The sequence below is a fragment of the Tursiops truncatus genome, chromosome 16 (genome assembly GCF_011762595.2).
Source record: "Tursiops truncatus isolate mTurTru1 chromosome 16, mTurTru1.mat.Y, whole genome shotgun sequence".
NCBI lineage: Eukaryota > Metazoa > Chordata > Mammalia > Artiodactyla > Delphinidae > Tursiops > Tursiops truncatus.
In genome coordinates, this window is record NC_047049.1 from 25,033,337 (window position 1) to 25,047,582 (window position 14,246).

The 14,246-nt window shown below is 44.9% G+C and overlaps 1 protein-coding gene and 1 long non-coding RNA gene across 4 annotated transcripts in view; one reads left to right on the forward strand and one right to left on the reverse strand.

Annotated features, from left to right (window-relative positions):
• The window catches only part of PDCD11 (programmed cell death 11), a 41,949-nt gene that overhangs the window by 6,104 nt on the left and 21,599 nt on the right, over positions 1-14,246 (reverse strand). For all 3 annotated transcript variants that reach the window (XM_073793999.1, XM_033842579.2, XM_033842578.2), the window contains 9 exons: positions 13,740-13,855; positions 11,736-12,277; positions 10,785-10,847; positions 6,056-6,164; positions 4,448-4,537; positions 4,154-4,256; positions 3,551-3,728; positions 909-965; positions 198-320 (listed from right to left, as the gene is read on the reverse strand). In XM_073793999.1, the coding sequence (XP_073650100.1) occupies positions 198-320; positions 909-965; positions 3,551-3,728; positions 4,154-4,256; positions 4,448-4,537; positions 6,056-6,164; positions 10,785-10,847; positions 11,736-12,277; positions 13,740-13,855 (1,381 nt within the window). The remainder of the gene's footprint in view (positions 1-197; positions 321-908; positions 966-3,550; positions 3,729-4,153; positions 4,257-4,447; positions 4,538-6,055; positions 6,165-10,784; positions 10,848-11,735; positions 12,278-13,739; positions 13,856-14,246) is intronic.
• LOC141276801 (uncharacterized) lies at positions 313-8,995 on the forward strand. The gene is made up of 2 exons (XR_012326914.1): positions 313-1,256; positions 6,881-8,995. It is a non-coding gene; the product is annotated as an uncharacterized lncRNA (long non-coding RNA).

Consider the following 14,246-nt stretch of genomic DNA (forward strand, 5'->3'; position numbering starts at 1 on the left):
ACACCAAACAAGAGGAATTCAAAACTTTTTTGAAAGTATAAAAAGACTTGGAGTTTAAAACACTGGTGGGAACACAGACTATCCTTCCTTCATGATCCCTCCAGAGATGGTGGCCGAGGGCAGCAGCGGGCCAATCAAGACAGGCCCCGGGAGAACCCTCGGGGCTGGTCCACGTCCCCGGGCTCCGCCTCACTCACCCTAAGAGCACACCGGACGGCTGGACGGACTTCACGTAGCCCCTCAGGAGCTGCCCTTCCTCAATATCCTGGATGGAGTTAATCTCAGGATCTGTTATTTTGCTTTTCGTCTCCGGGTTCGTCCTAAAGGAATGAAAGGCTTACTACACATGTACCTCTGACCCCATTTCCCGACCCTCACCCCCAAATCTCCTGTGATAATCACACTTTGTAAGAACACGACTCTGGACCTGTCAGTAGGATATCACCATCAGAGCCCAGCCCTACCCTCTCCTGAACTCCTGTCAGCTGGGGACGGCTTTAATAGTAACAGGGAGAGGCTGAGCAAGCCAGAGGGAGGTTAAACCTCATACATTCATTTCGAACCATGACTTCAGGCCAATCCACTTCACGGCACACTTGTCCCTACTATGGAGCCCTGGGGGCTCCATCACCTCCCCTCACTAGGACCGCCATCTGGCAACTCTGAACACCACTATGGATGTTTGAACCTTTCTTTGGGAAACAACAGCCTGAGCAGACAGGTTCTTCTACAACTGAATGTCCTCAGCTTTTCTGGATAAAAAACGGGGCCGGGCATAAAGGGGGTGAGCAGGGAAGCAAGCTGGGAGGCCCAAAGCTCTGTGTCAGATCCACACAGCCTCTCCTCAGTCCTCTGGGGCTGGGGGGGAGTTCTCCCCCAATTCTTCCCCCAACAACACAGACACTCACCTGGACGATCGCAGTGACAAAGTCAATACAGGGCCTGTAGCGGACAGCACATAACACCTGGAGTGAGAGCAAAAGAGAAGGAAACGCTGGCGCCAGCCAGCACCTCAGGAGACTGGAGAGGGCCTCGGCTTCCTCTCCACAAGGCTGAGCAACAGGCGAGAGCAACGGCTCTGTTCATACTGCTCACAACCTGCTGAGGGACTCGGGACAAGTCCCCTCTCCAGGCCTCAGTTTACTAGTTCGTCAAGTAAAAATACCGCTACTTTCTCTCCTCACCCAAGAACGGTGCTGGGAGGAGGAAACAAGAGGATACATGCAAGCCCTATGGAAGGCGCACAGAGCCACACGGTGAGTACTTAGGAGGTGAGACCAGCCCTGCATCGGGGGCTGGGAGGATCTGGTCTCGTGGAGAGAAAGACTCGGCACAGGAAACCGTGACAGGGGGACGGCCTGGTACCACTGCCGACTCAGAGCAGTGGGTCAGAGGAGCCCATGAGGGAGGCCTGAGCAGGGGAGGCTTCTGGGAGGGAAACAGGGTTTACTCTTCCGGGGGGCTTCCAAACCCACCATGCAATGGTGGTGTCATTTATACCACCACGCAAGGTAGAGAATCTTATCAGTAGAAAGGATCTCAGGAACAATGTAGTCCAAATTCTCCCATGACAGGTGAGTGCCTTTTCTACCAGGGAATCACAGCCCTTAAAGCAGGAAAGGACCTGAAGGGATCATCTGTCTTTAGGCATTTAACCTATTATTCACATTGATAGACGAAGGAATTACAACTGAATGCTACTCATACATTTAACTACAATAATGTTATTTATTTATTTATTTATTAAGACGTTGGCGGTACGAGTTTATTAATTAATTAATTTATTTATGCTGTGTGGGTCTTTGTTTCTGTGCGAGGGCTTTCTCTAGTTGTGGCAAGCGGGGGCCACTCTTCATGGCAGTGTGCAGCCTCTCACTATCGCGGCCTCTCTTGTTGCGGAGCACAGGCTCCAGACCCGCAGACTCAGTAGTTGTGGCTCACGGGCCTAGCTGCTCCGCGGCATGTGGGATCCTCCCAGACCAGGGCTCGAACCCGTGTCCCCTGCATTAGCAGGCAGATTCTCAACCACTGCACCACCAGGGAAGCCCAATAATGTTATTTTTTAAAAATATTTTGCTAAAAAAAAAAAATCACACCTGTATTTTGTAAGCCTAAATAAGCGAAGCAGAGATGATCTTGGGCTTCCCTCTGACTCATTCTTTTTCTCCTCCTAGGCCCTGGGCATTTTGTGCTCTTTAGCCCTGACAAGTGGTTGAGAATTTACGCAGGTGCTGGTGCCTGGGACACTCGAGATGGGAGGACAATTACTACTTTCCAGTCTCTGCCTCCTGAAGGTGTCTGCTCCACTGTTGGATAACTGTGGTTGTCAGACAAGTCTGTATTGTACGCGGCTGAACTATGTATGCCTCTCCATGCTAGTTTATTCAGGCTATAAAATGGTTTTAAAACTCTGAGGTAGGTTCATTTTTGTGCACCCAAAATAGTTCATAAAGCACCCCCCAACTGCGAAAGGTCACTGCTGTCCTCTTGCAGAGAACACACACAGATCAATTTTGCTTTAATTAAAAAGATGAATGGTTCAATAGTAAAATGAGGAAGCAACTTGGCCAAGCAAAGCACAGAACAAATGTAAACAGCCAATAAACATGAAAAATGACCAGTAAGAGAAATTCAAATTAAAATGCGAGACCAATTTCAGCCTATTCAATGGCAAAGATTAAAAATTAAGAATATCCGGGCTTCCCTGGTGGCGCAGTGGTTGAGAGTCCGCCTGCCGATGCAGGGGACACGGGTTCGTGCCCCGGTCCGGGAAGATCCCACATGCCGCGTAGCGGCTGGGCCCGTGAGCCATGGCCGCTGGGCCTGCGCCTCCGGAGCCTGTGCTCCGCAACGGGAGAGGCCACAACAGTGAGAGGCTCGTGTACCGCAAAAAAAAAAAAAAAAAAAAAAAGAATATCCAGTGCTGACAGGGGTGTGAGGAATGAACAGTCATATTTATTGTTAATTGAGATAAAAATTAGCAAAGTCCTTTTGGAAGACACTTTGGCAAAATGCATAACATTGTTTGACCCATCAATTTTACTCCTAGGAATTTATTTCACAGTTATACTTTCACTAGTATCCAAACATATGTGCAAAGATATCCACTTCAACATTATTGTCCATCAACAGAATTGTTTAAATAAACTGTGATTTTTAAAAAAACACATCATGCAATACTAAAAAAAAAATGTTAAAAATAAGGTAAAAGAACAAGGCTGATTTCGATGTACTAGCACAGGAAAGAAAAAGTGTATGCTAAACTGCCGCGAGAAAAAAGCAAGTTGCAGAATAGCACATAGAATGAAATTCTATTATGTACGGGCAAATTATACCTATATATGTTAGAGTCTTGAAAGATAGAGCTCAAAGTATCTAATGGCAAAAAGTGGTGGAGAAAGAGAGGAGCAACAGCAATTTTCACTTTCCATTTTATATACTATTTTTTTCTGGTACAAAATCACACATCTATAATTAAAAGGAAAACAAAAACAAAAAAAAACCCACCAATCCCACAGAGAGCTGAAAAGAGGAAAAGAACTCAGCCTACCTGACAATCTTCTGTGGGGTAAAGTTTTCCAGGGGTGTCTCTGAGTAGGAGTCACTCACGTGAAATATACTGACTCTTCCAATCTTCCCGAAGGGGAACGAGACGGTCAGTCCCTCCTTGGGAAGCACCTTCACCACGCGGCCCATGGCCACTTCCCCTTTCTCGAGCTTGTGAGGACCTGGCAGGAGAATGAACCAGATTCAGGGAAGAGGAAATGAGCCAAGAAAGAAGCCGAGACACTGGCCAACCAGAGTCCAGGGGAGGTGGAGGCGTCCGGACTCGGGCTGTCTAGGCTGAGTGGACCTGAATGATCACACAGACCCACATCACCATGCCATGTGGTCAAGAATACCAGGGCCATGTGGTGGACAAGCCTTTCTGAGAGACCAAGGAAAAACAACTGTGTAGGTAAAGGTGACTCAGACACAGGCCACAGAGCAAAGCCCCGAGAGAAAAACTGTTCCAAGGACATAGCCACCACACTAGGCTTTCTAAGGACTCCGAAACCCACGGCATCCTTCAACCTGGGCAATGACTGAAGACCTCTTCCCGACCCCTTCCTCCCCCTCCCTTCCCTGACCAGGTCCCATTTCATCACCACACCTATGAGTGAAAGACACAAGAAGGCCTTGGAGGAATCTGAGCCAACCACGGTGGCCTTCAGGGCCTGGCCAATCCGGAACTTCTTATCTGGATGTTTCAGAACCTGGAAGGGCAAGAAAATTCTTCTGATGTTTGAGGAAAGGCCTGTCATTTATCCAAAACCACAGCATTTAAGTCTGCACGGTAAGTATCTCCCACAGTACAGTTCCCTGTACCCACTGTGAGCACACACCAGACACTAAGTTGAATTCAGGGAGCTGGGGTTTCCTCTCCAGGGATCTCAGGCACACTGACCTTGAAGCTAAGAGAAGTGAGCAGTAAGGGAATTCTCCCCCGGATGTCTGGAGCGATGTCCACCTCAAGCCATTTCTTAACCACGTTGTACTGCGGAAAAAAAAAAAACAGGAGGAGAAATGGAATGGGCAGATACAAGCGTCTCTTCTCTTCCCTTCACCAAAACAGACTCTCCTAAAACCACAGGGCTCAAAGAGCCCAAAGCCTACATTTTCCCAAGGAACAGGAACGCACCCCTATGTCCCAATGCCCCTGTCCAACCTCCACTTCTCGCAGGCTTCACTCAGAGTCTAGCTCAGAGCCTTTGCCAGCCCAGCAGAACATGCATCTCTCCTGGTGCCTCAGCTGATTAGGAGGCAAAAAAGGCCTCAGAGATATCCTCAAGCAGTAGGACCAATCCCACTGACCTCTGTCGCCTCCCCCAAACTCAGTTGTGCCCAGTGAACGTTAACCATCTTCAGGGACTAACATCTTATTTCTAAATCAATTTAGATTTTGCTATTGACACAGTGCTCTGCCCTAAATACACACCCCAATTTTCAGGTCAACTCAACAAAACATTTATCAAGCAGCCACTATGTATACGGCATGAGAGTGATAAGTAAAAGCCAGGCCCTGCCTTCAAAGAGATTACAGTCTGCAAAGAGTAAGTCAAATGAGTATGCAGGAGCAAGCAACAAGTGAGAGCATAGTATGTTACGGGACCCTGTAGGAGAACTAGTAAGAAGGGAGGGTTATCTGTGCTGCACCTTGAAGGGTTGTAGGCAATAAGAATAGACAGTACTCCCAGTGTAGAAATAAAGACAAGAAGGGAAAAAAATAGAGGAGGTTTTCAGCATGACTGGTATACCAGATTCATAAAGTCTGATTATGAAGAGCTTAAACACCACTCTAAGGCATCTTGGGTTTATGAATGTCTACAGACAATAGGTAACTAAAAGGATCAAGCACCACAGACATACTCAGATACATGCTCATGGAGGAAGAATCTGGCAGCAATGAAGAGGAATTATCCCTCAGGGTCAAGCCCAGACCAACCTTCTCTCTGATGTATTCCAACTGGTATAGTTCTCACTGATCCCTTCCCTTTATTCAACTCCTGTTCCTCTTGGGGTTAGAACACATAACCTGGCACCCAATTATATACTGTTTTGCACTGTTCCCGAACTTTATAAAAGGCAAGAATCTAAAATCCAACATTTTATTTTATTTTAAATAAAACTTTATTTTTATTTAAAATATTTGTGTGTGTGTCTTCTGATAAAACTTTATTTGTGGACACTGAAATTTGAATTTTACATTATTTAAAATAAAATAAAGAACTGGATTTAAAATCTTGCTCTATGATATATTTTTCTTTCCATTTTGTACAATTAATCTATAAATATGTAGAACTGTGGGTTGCTTGCTAGCTGTTTTGTAAGCCATAAATTTAGCTCCTTGATTAGACCAGAAGTTTTCTAGGAGCAGAGGCCTTCTACTGTCTTCTACAAACCAGCATGGCAGCAAACACAGAAGCAAAGTCTAGTGCAAATGGTCATTGTCAGTTTCTCCCCATTTTCTTCTGTAAGAGGGACAGCATCGCATTGCAGGGCGTGCACTACTCACCTTCTTCAAGAAGCAAGTCACAGTCTGACCAGCCTGGTACCGTTTAATCTTCTCCAAGCGGCTAACAGAATGAGTGTTGAGAGAGGTGTGGCCATCCTTCTCCAGCTCACTGGTTGCAGAAAGGCAATGCAAAGAGTAAACCAACCTCTGGATAAGCTTCTAGCTTGAAACCATCTCCCTCGAGTGGCCATGGATTGATTTTACAGGACTCCGCTAACTCATACACACCCACCATGCACCACCCCCGGCCATTTCTCTCCTTAAAGGGGAATGAATGTTCACAATACCTGCGTGAAAATTAATCCCTTCCAATTCACTCACCTGAAGCAGGGAGCCAACAATAATCTTTATAAGTATAGGAAACAAAACTATTTTACTTCTTTCAATGCTTTAGCTACTGCTTTACAGTCTGCAGAACTGCTTTCACAAATAATCTCTCACTGAATGTGACAACACTCTCATGTGTGAATCAAGTAGGACAGATACTTTTTTTTTTTGCGGTACGCAGCCCTCTCACTGCTGTGGCCTCTCCCGTTGCGGAGCACAGGCTCCGGACGCGCAGGCTCAGCGGCCATGGCTCACGGGCCCAGCCGCTCCGCGGCACGTGGGATCTTCCCAGACCGGGGCACAAACCTGTGTCCCCTGCCTCGGCAGGCGGACTCTCAACCCCTGCGCCACCAGGGAAGCCCAGGACAGATATCATTAAACTCATTTTATGCTACAGACCCAGGAGTTGAAGTCAGAGTTCCTGATTCAAAAATCCAGCGCTCTGTGCCCTATGCTACCTCGGCATTATCACTTTCTTGATTCTCTTTTTCTTCTCAGAAAAGCAACAAGGAGATGCGGTCTGAAAGTTATCAGTCCACAAATCACTTCAAAGGAAGCACAGAATTCCCACCATTCCAACCAGCCCAGCTTACCAATTCAAATTTCTAAAACAAAACAGAACTCACCAGTAAAATGGTACAAGTAATACTGGTAAAACTGTAACGTGTAATAGCAAGTACTGGTGAATATAGGAACACAGGAAACTCATACACTAGTAAAGCTGAAACACACCCAGCAATTCCACCCTAGAGAAATCCCTGCACATGCGCACAATGGAACGAGTTCAAGGATGTTCACTGTGGCGTTGTGGAAACAACCGTAAACGTCTTCCATCAGCTTGAAAATATATACAGTTTGGCACAGGCACAGGATGGGTTACTGTTTTAACTCTAGGCCCCAAAATGGAGAGATGGCAAAAACAAAATTTTGAGTGAAGAAAACAAGCTGCAGAATATTAAGCACAGCATACTATTTATGTAAAATTTGAAAACCATACAAAATAATTTTTTGTAGATATATATATATATAACGAAAGTATAAAAGCAAGAGATGGATATATGTCAAATAATGGAGAATTCATCCTCTGGGGGTGAAGGGAGAAGCCTGGGAAGGGAACATCTGTAAAATGTTATTTCTTAAAACACACACAGAACATCCATGTGCCTGGCACTCTAACAGATAACTAACAGATAATTTACATTCATTATCTATAATGCCTTTATACATATATATATGTATAGTTAGGATAAAAAAATTTATTCACTCAATAGCTGATACGGGAATGCCTCTGTTATGAGCTGAATTGTCTCGCCCAGCCCCCCAAATTCTTATGTTGAAGCACCAACTTCCAATACCTCAGAATGTGACTGTGTTTGGAGACAGGGAATTTAAAGAGGCAATTAAGTTAAAATGAGGTGGTTAGGGTGGGCCTTAATCCAACACGACTGGTGTCCTTCTAAGAAATTAAGCTACAACTCAGTAATAAAAAAACAAATAACCTGACTGAAAAACAGAACTGCAACAGACATTTCTCCAAAGAAGATAATACAAACATCCAAGTAGCATAGGAAAAGGAGCTCAACATCACTAATAGTCAGGGAAATATAAATCAAAACCACAGTGAGATATTAACCTCACATCTGTGAGGATGACCATTAACAAACAGAAAATAACAAGCATTGGCAAGGATGTGGGAAAAGGGAATCCTTCCCTGCACACTGTTGGTAGGACTGTAAAATGGTGCAGCCACTACGGAGAACAGTATGGAAGTTCCTCAAAAAACTACCATATGATACAGCACTCCTACTTCTGGGTATGTATCTAAAAGAATTAAAAACAAGATCTCAAAGAGATATCTGTATATCCATGTTCATTGCAGCACTATTCATAATAGCCAAGGTGTGGAAACAACCTAAATGTCCATTGATGGATGAATGGATAACGACAACATATATACACACAATGGAATATTACTCAGCTTAAAAAAGAAGGAAATCTTGCTGTATGTTCCCACACGGATGAACCTTGAGGATGTTGTGCTGAGTGAAATAAGCCTGTCACAGAAGGACTGTGCAGGACTCCACTTATATGAGGTATGTGAAGTAATCAAACTCTAAGAAACAGAAAGTAGAATGATGGTTGCGAGAGGCTGGGGAGTCAGGGGGAAATGAATGGCTATAGAGTTGCAGTCATGCAAGATGAGAAAGTTTAGAGATCTGTTACATAAAAATATGCATATAGTTAACAATACCATAATGGATACCTAAAAAGTGTTAAGAGGGCAAATTTATGTTATGTTTTTACCACAATAAAAAAATGTGAAAAAAGAGGAGATTAGGACCTAGATAAATACAAAGAGAAGACCATATGAAGACACTGGAGAAGATAGCCACCTGCAAGCTAAGGAGACAGGCCTCAGAAGAACAAACCCTGCTGATACCTTCATCTCAGACTGAAAGCCTCCAGAATTGTGAGAAAACAGATGTCTGTTTAAGTTAAAAAAAAAAAATTAAAAATAAAACACAAACACACATAACAAGTATGTGTTATCTTTTTTCTTTTCCCAAAATGATTTTAAACTGACTCTCTTAAAAAAAAAAAAAAAAAAGGTGGGCATAACTACATTAATGGCAAGAGAAAACTCAGTGACTAGCAGGAATTCCAGAGATACATGTAATGACTTCTGAACTGCTCTGCTCTCTTAACTTCCCCCCCTCCAAACGGGTAAATGAGCAGGCACCGTTTTATCTAGCTTGAGTGTCCCTCACCAACCCTGAACTCAACTCGAAGACACACGACATTCTCTTTGGGCACAAGAGCTCCATATACAAGTGGGAATGAAAATATGATGGTATTTCGTAAGTCAACACCGTCAATTAAATAAATGTTTTTCCTCCTGACTTCAAAACATGTATTTTAAAACATAAAGCATTTGAGAAATATAGCAACAATAGCATTACGTTTATACTAAGTTTCTCAGGGGCCTCCATTAACATAAAATAATTAACAATACAACATAGGTGCGTGGAGGAGGGGGAAGATGTGCTAGAGTTTTTTACCTGTCCATCTGTCTATCTGTCGTTATAACTCTCCATCCTCCATCTCCTCTATGGAATGAACACATTTCCTGGCTTGGCCCGCACTGCCACTACCAAGGACCACCGCTATGGCTCACACTAGTCTCCATAGACAGGAGGGTGGACCAGCACAGCAGTGATAGTTCATGAGAGGCTCCAGACTCTGAGGGTCAAGAACCATTCAGGATGTTAGTAAGTCTTCCCACAATGCTCACTGACTCACCCCTTGCAGTATTCATTAATTTAACATACCTACCCTTAGCCTGGATAAACTACTTGACCTTAACCCTTAATTGAACAAGACGTCCAGCCTCAGAGGTGAAGACACCACAGACTAAAACAACGAATATGAGGAGGTCTCTGTTTTCAAGACAAAGGGACACAATCAAATCTACAAAACTAAGGAAACCACAGATTAGGCAAACAGGAACGTGTGCATCCACCAAATCTCATCATTCTGGAACTAAAGGGCTTACTTTCACATCCTTCAAAGTAAGCGTTGTTAGCATCTGGTACTTCAAGGTTCCAGGAATACTCCCCTACCTCAGACACAAGCCTTCTCAGAACTATTCCACTTCTACTCTGATCCCTTCAGGATGCTGACCAAACCTTATGCTCGGAAAGCTGCTTGAGAGGTCTTTCCATGACATCCTAGGCACATAAGACTTACAACCTGGATGGATCTGGGCCTGACCCTGCAGAGGTTCTGGCACAGTCACGTGTATCTAGCTTCAGTCACTGATGGCCTATCAGTTCCTACAGGCTGGGTTTTTTTAATGGGGGAAGCAGAAGCAGACAGGCCCATAGATCAACATGCTTGAGATCCTCTGAAAGAATGACCCCAGACAAACTGGATCCACCACTTCACGAAACTACTAGTTCTACCGGTCCACCTAGAATCCCTCGTGGAACATCCCTCTGCAGAATCCACCAGAACGTGACCTCAAGTCTCAGTCACCAAGCAGTGGTCTATTATCAAAGAACAGGCATTCTTGGCTACCTGGTGTTTATTTAGGGAATTACTGAGTTCTAGAAAATTAGGTTGAGAGCAAAAATGTTTCTTTTTGTTACATGCCAACAAACAGAACTGCAATCAGCCTTTAAATTGATACTTAAACCCTGAATACAGCTTTCACGTTAATTCTCATATAATCCCTCTAACCAGCTGTATGAGAACCAGACAAATATCCCTCCTGGAGAAAAAAAGACAACCTGGAGAGAGAGAGGCAAAATAAGTCACAACCCTGGCTGAATCAAGCCTAGAACTCAGGCTCCTGACTCCAAGCCCAGCGCTCCTTCCACGAGACCACCGGAGTCCCCCTTACCTTGGCCGAACACTCAGCTCCGGGATGGTTCGAATAAATCTGGGATGACTTATTGGGAGAAACCTGGAGAAACAAATAATGTCAAATCATTTCTCTTATTCTCTGTAACACCATAATCGGGAGACCAGAATTTCTAACTGCCCACCACACCGAGCTTAAAAACCCGCCCACTCCACTGCCACACCACCCAGTAGTAATACCAGGCCTGAGGCCTTCCATTCTCATCGTTTGAGTAAATGTTAAGGAACTGGCTCATCTGATCTTTTAGGGTTGTCATATTAAATCCTGAAAAGAATTTTCCAACTCTTTCATTCTAAAAATAAGGAAATTGAGGTCTAGAGAGAACAAATGACTTACTGAAGATCCCACAGTTACTGAAATTAATATGCAAATCATTGGCTAGACTTTGAATTCTCTTTTTGGTTTTCTTATAGCAAGGACTTCTGCTGCAATAACACACTGTAACTAGATTGAAAGTAAACGAGTATAATTAAGGTATGCTGTGGAGGATGGATTATAGTAACTGCTGACACATACGGAGCAATAACTATGTGTCAGACAACACACCAGGCACACTCAGTGCTAGGTGTTCTCTCTTCCAATCTTTGCAATGGCCCTGCGAGGTAGTCACTACCATTACTCTCACTTTACGATTTAGGAAAAATAAAACTCAGAGGGCTGAGTAACTACTTAACTCCTGGTCGCATAATTTTAAGTGGCACATCTGGAATTCGCCCCAGATCTGACTCTAAATCAACGCTCTTAACCACTACATTATACACCATTAAAAAATAAAGACATACAAAAGGATTATTTGGTGAACATTTTGGTTAACTAAAAGAAAATCTAACGTATGCACAACTTTTTGGAAACTGCCTCAGTTCCCATGCCTTCTCCCACGATTACCACCATCTCCCCTCAAAGCCAGTCCCTCCCCCAAAGCCTCCATACTTGAATGTCTTCATGTCTCTCCCGCCAATCACTCGGGCAGTGACCTTCTTCCCAACTTTCAGCTTGGCAGTAGGAGATGTGCCCACTGGAACATCATCTAGAATGTGGGAGGCATGGATGCAGCCAATGATGCCATCTTCCAGGGTCACAACCACATGGGTGGGCTTAATGGACTTGACGGTCCCTGTGACCATGTCCCCAATGGACAGGGTGTGCTTCCTTACAGCCCCTAAAACCAGAGCTGGATCTACTTCTTCATCCTCGTCGACCGTCTCAGAGTCCTTCCGGGTCTGTCTCATGGTCCTCTTAGCAGCTGGCCCCTCAACGGCCAAAAGAAGACCTGTCACTCCTGGTTCTGTGGTCTGGAGGGTTAGGGAGACACCCTGTCCCACCTGCAACTTCTCTGAATCAAAGCGGAAGGTGTCGTTGAGGTGGGAGGTCAGGGAGAAAGCTGCTAGCTGGCCAGTCTCTACCAAGGAGGCAAGGGCAAAGGGTTCCTCCAAGTACTGCACAATCGCCTGGTGCTCACTGCCTTTCTTCAGCTGGAAAACAGAAAACCCACCATCCCTGCTTCTTACAGAGCACAAGGACTTGTTCCTCACCCACTGGGCAGGGTAGGTCTGGGAAAGTCCTCTGAGTCCAGGGGGCTCAAGGCTAATCTGAGCTGTAACAAACTAGCCTCCACTCCCTGGACCCAGCTTTCCCCTCCTGTACACTGAGGCGATGTGACCACACTCAAGGAGCCACATCAGGATCACCTGGAGTTAGCCTCCGTTTTGAATTCAGATTCTGAGATCCTGTCCTGGAACTAGTGAAAGCAGAACTTTCAAGGTGACTGTGACGCACAGCCAAGTGACCTCTAATGGTTCTCCAGCTTTAAGACACTGTGGTTCCCCCCCTCTTGTCCTGCAGCTAGCTCTCCACCCAGTTTATTCACTCACTCAACAGAGACAGTCATTACTGAGAGCTTATTGTGTGCAAGGCATGTAGCCTGTCTTTCTCCAACATCCAACCTGTGCTCATGCCCTTACATGCACTAGCTTCACTCGGACGACAAAACGGGAGAGGGACCTGCTAGAAAGCTTAGTGAGGGGTTAATACTGTTTTCTATTTCTCTTTGTCTCTCAAAGTCTTAAAATTATAAGCAACTGGAGGTTAAGGATTACATCTATATAATTCTCTGTAACATACCCTATGCGATTAGGGGATTAATAAGTACTTTAGGCGATGACGAAATATACACGTCATCCGGAGAAAGATACCACTCATTTTAAGATTTCCCTTGAACCCATTCTTTGCCCACACAAAAGTGGACAGAAGAGGGTGTTAGACGAGCAGCCTGGAGGTCAAAACTACCCACAGACATGTTTTGTTTGGTTCACATGATGTTTAAAAAAGAAAAATAGTTTCCAACATTTCCTACATTTATTTCAAATAAAAAATCCACATTCTGCCTTCTCTTAAAATTCAAAGACTTCCCAACACTAGACCCAGATGTTCTCATGTGGCAACAGTGAGATGGAACCGAGTAGTCTCTGCTCCTCTGCAGCAGTGCGTGCACTCCGCAGTCTGTCAGTCCAGGTGTCGAGTCCTACTGTCACCACCCCCTAAGACACCTGGCCCACTTCACTCATCCAAGCACCTGCTTGGCCCTAATCAGGGTGACCACGTGATTTACAGCCCAAACCACAGTGAAACTCACTGCAACTAACAAGCACACCAGGGGAATTCCCTGGCGGTCCAGTGGTTAGGACTCGGCGCTGTCACTGCCAGGGCCCGGGTTCAATCCCTGGTCGGGGAACTAAGATCCTGCAAGCCGCGTGGCTCAGCCAAGAAAACAAAAACAACAAGCACACCAGGGTGACAGGTACACCTGGGAGTGACCCAGACAAACCCAGGCACACGGCCACCCTGTCTACAGGTATCTGCGAACCACGTGGGGTTGAAGGGGTGTGTAAAACCTTTGAAACCATGGGAATGGAAGTCCTCAGTCAGCAAGCTTACCTTTTTAGCTTTTCTATTCACCAAATCGTGGCAGAGGGAAACATGTACTTCCAACTTCAACATATCAACATTTAAGACCACAACCTTCTTTTTCTGCCCAGATTCCACCTCCTGCCCTGCAGTGCAGAACCAAACACAATGTGATCACCCTCCTGGAGCAGGGGCGAAGGGAGACAGCATCTCTCCAACAGCCCTGCACAAAAAGGAAAAGTAGACCTATGTCCTAGGTTTACATGCGCTAGGGAAGCCAAGGGTCTAGCTCCCATAATTCACATTCAGGTTGTGTCAATTTATGCAACCTGGTATATAAAAATCTAGATTTACCCAAATACAACAATAAAGAGATTCATACCTAAACCTTCTTTAGTATGCTGCTGTCTTCATTTGCATTTACACAAGATAAGCATGCCAAAAACTTCTGCTGTATCAGCTCATCTATGTATTTGGAAATTCTGTACCCAGAAGAGGAAGCAACGGGCAAGTGGTTTCCCCTACAAACCATGATGG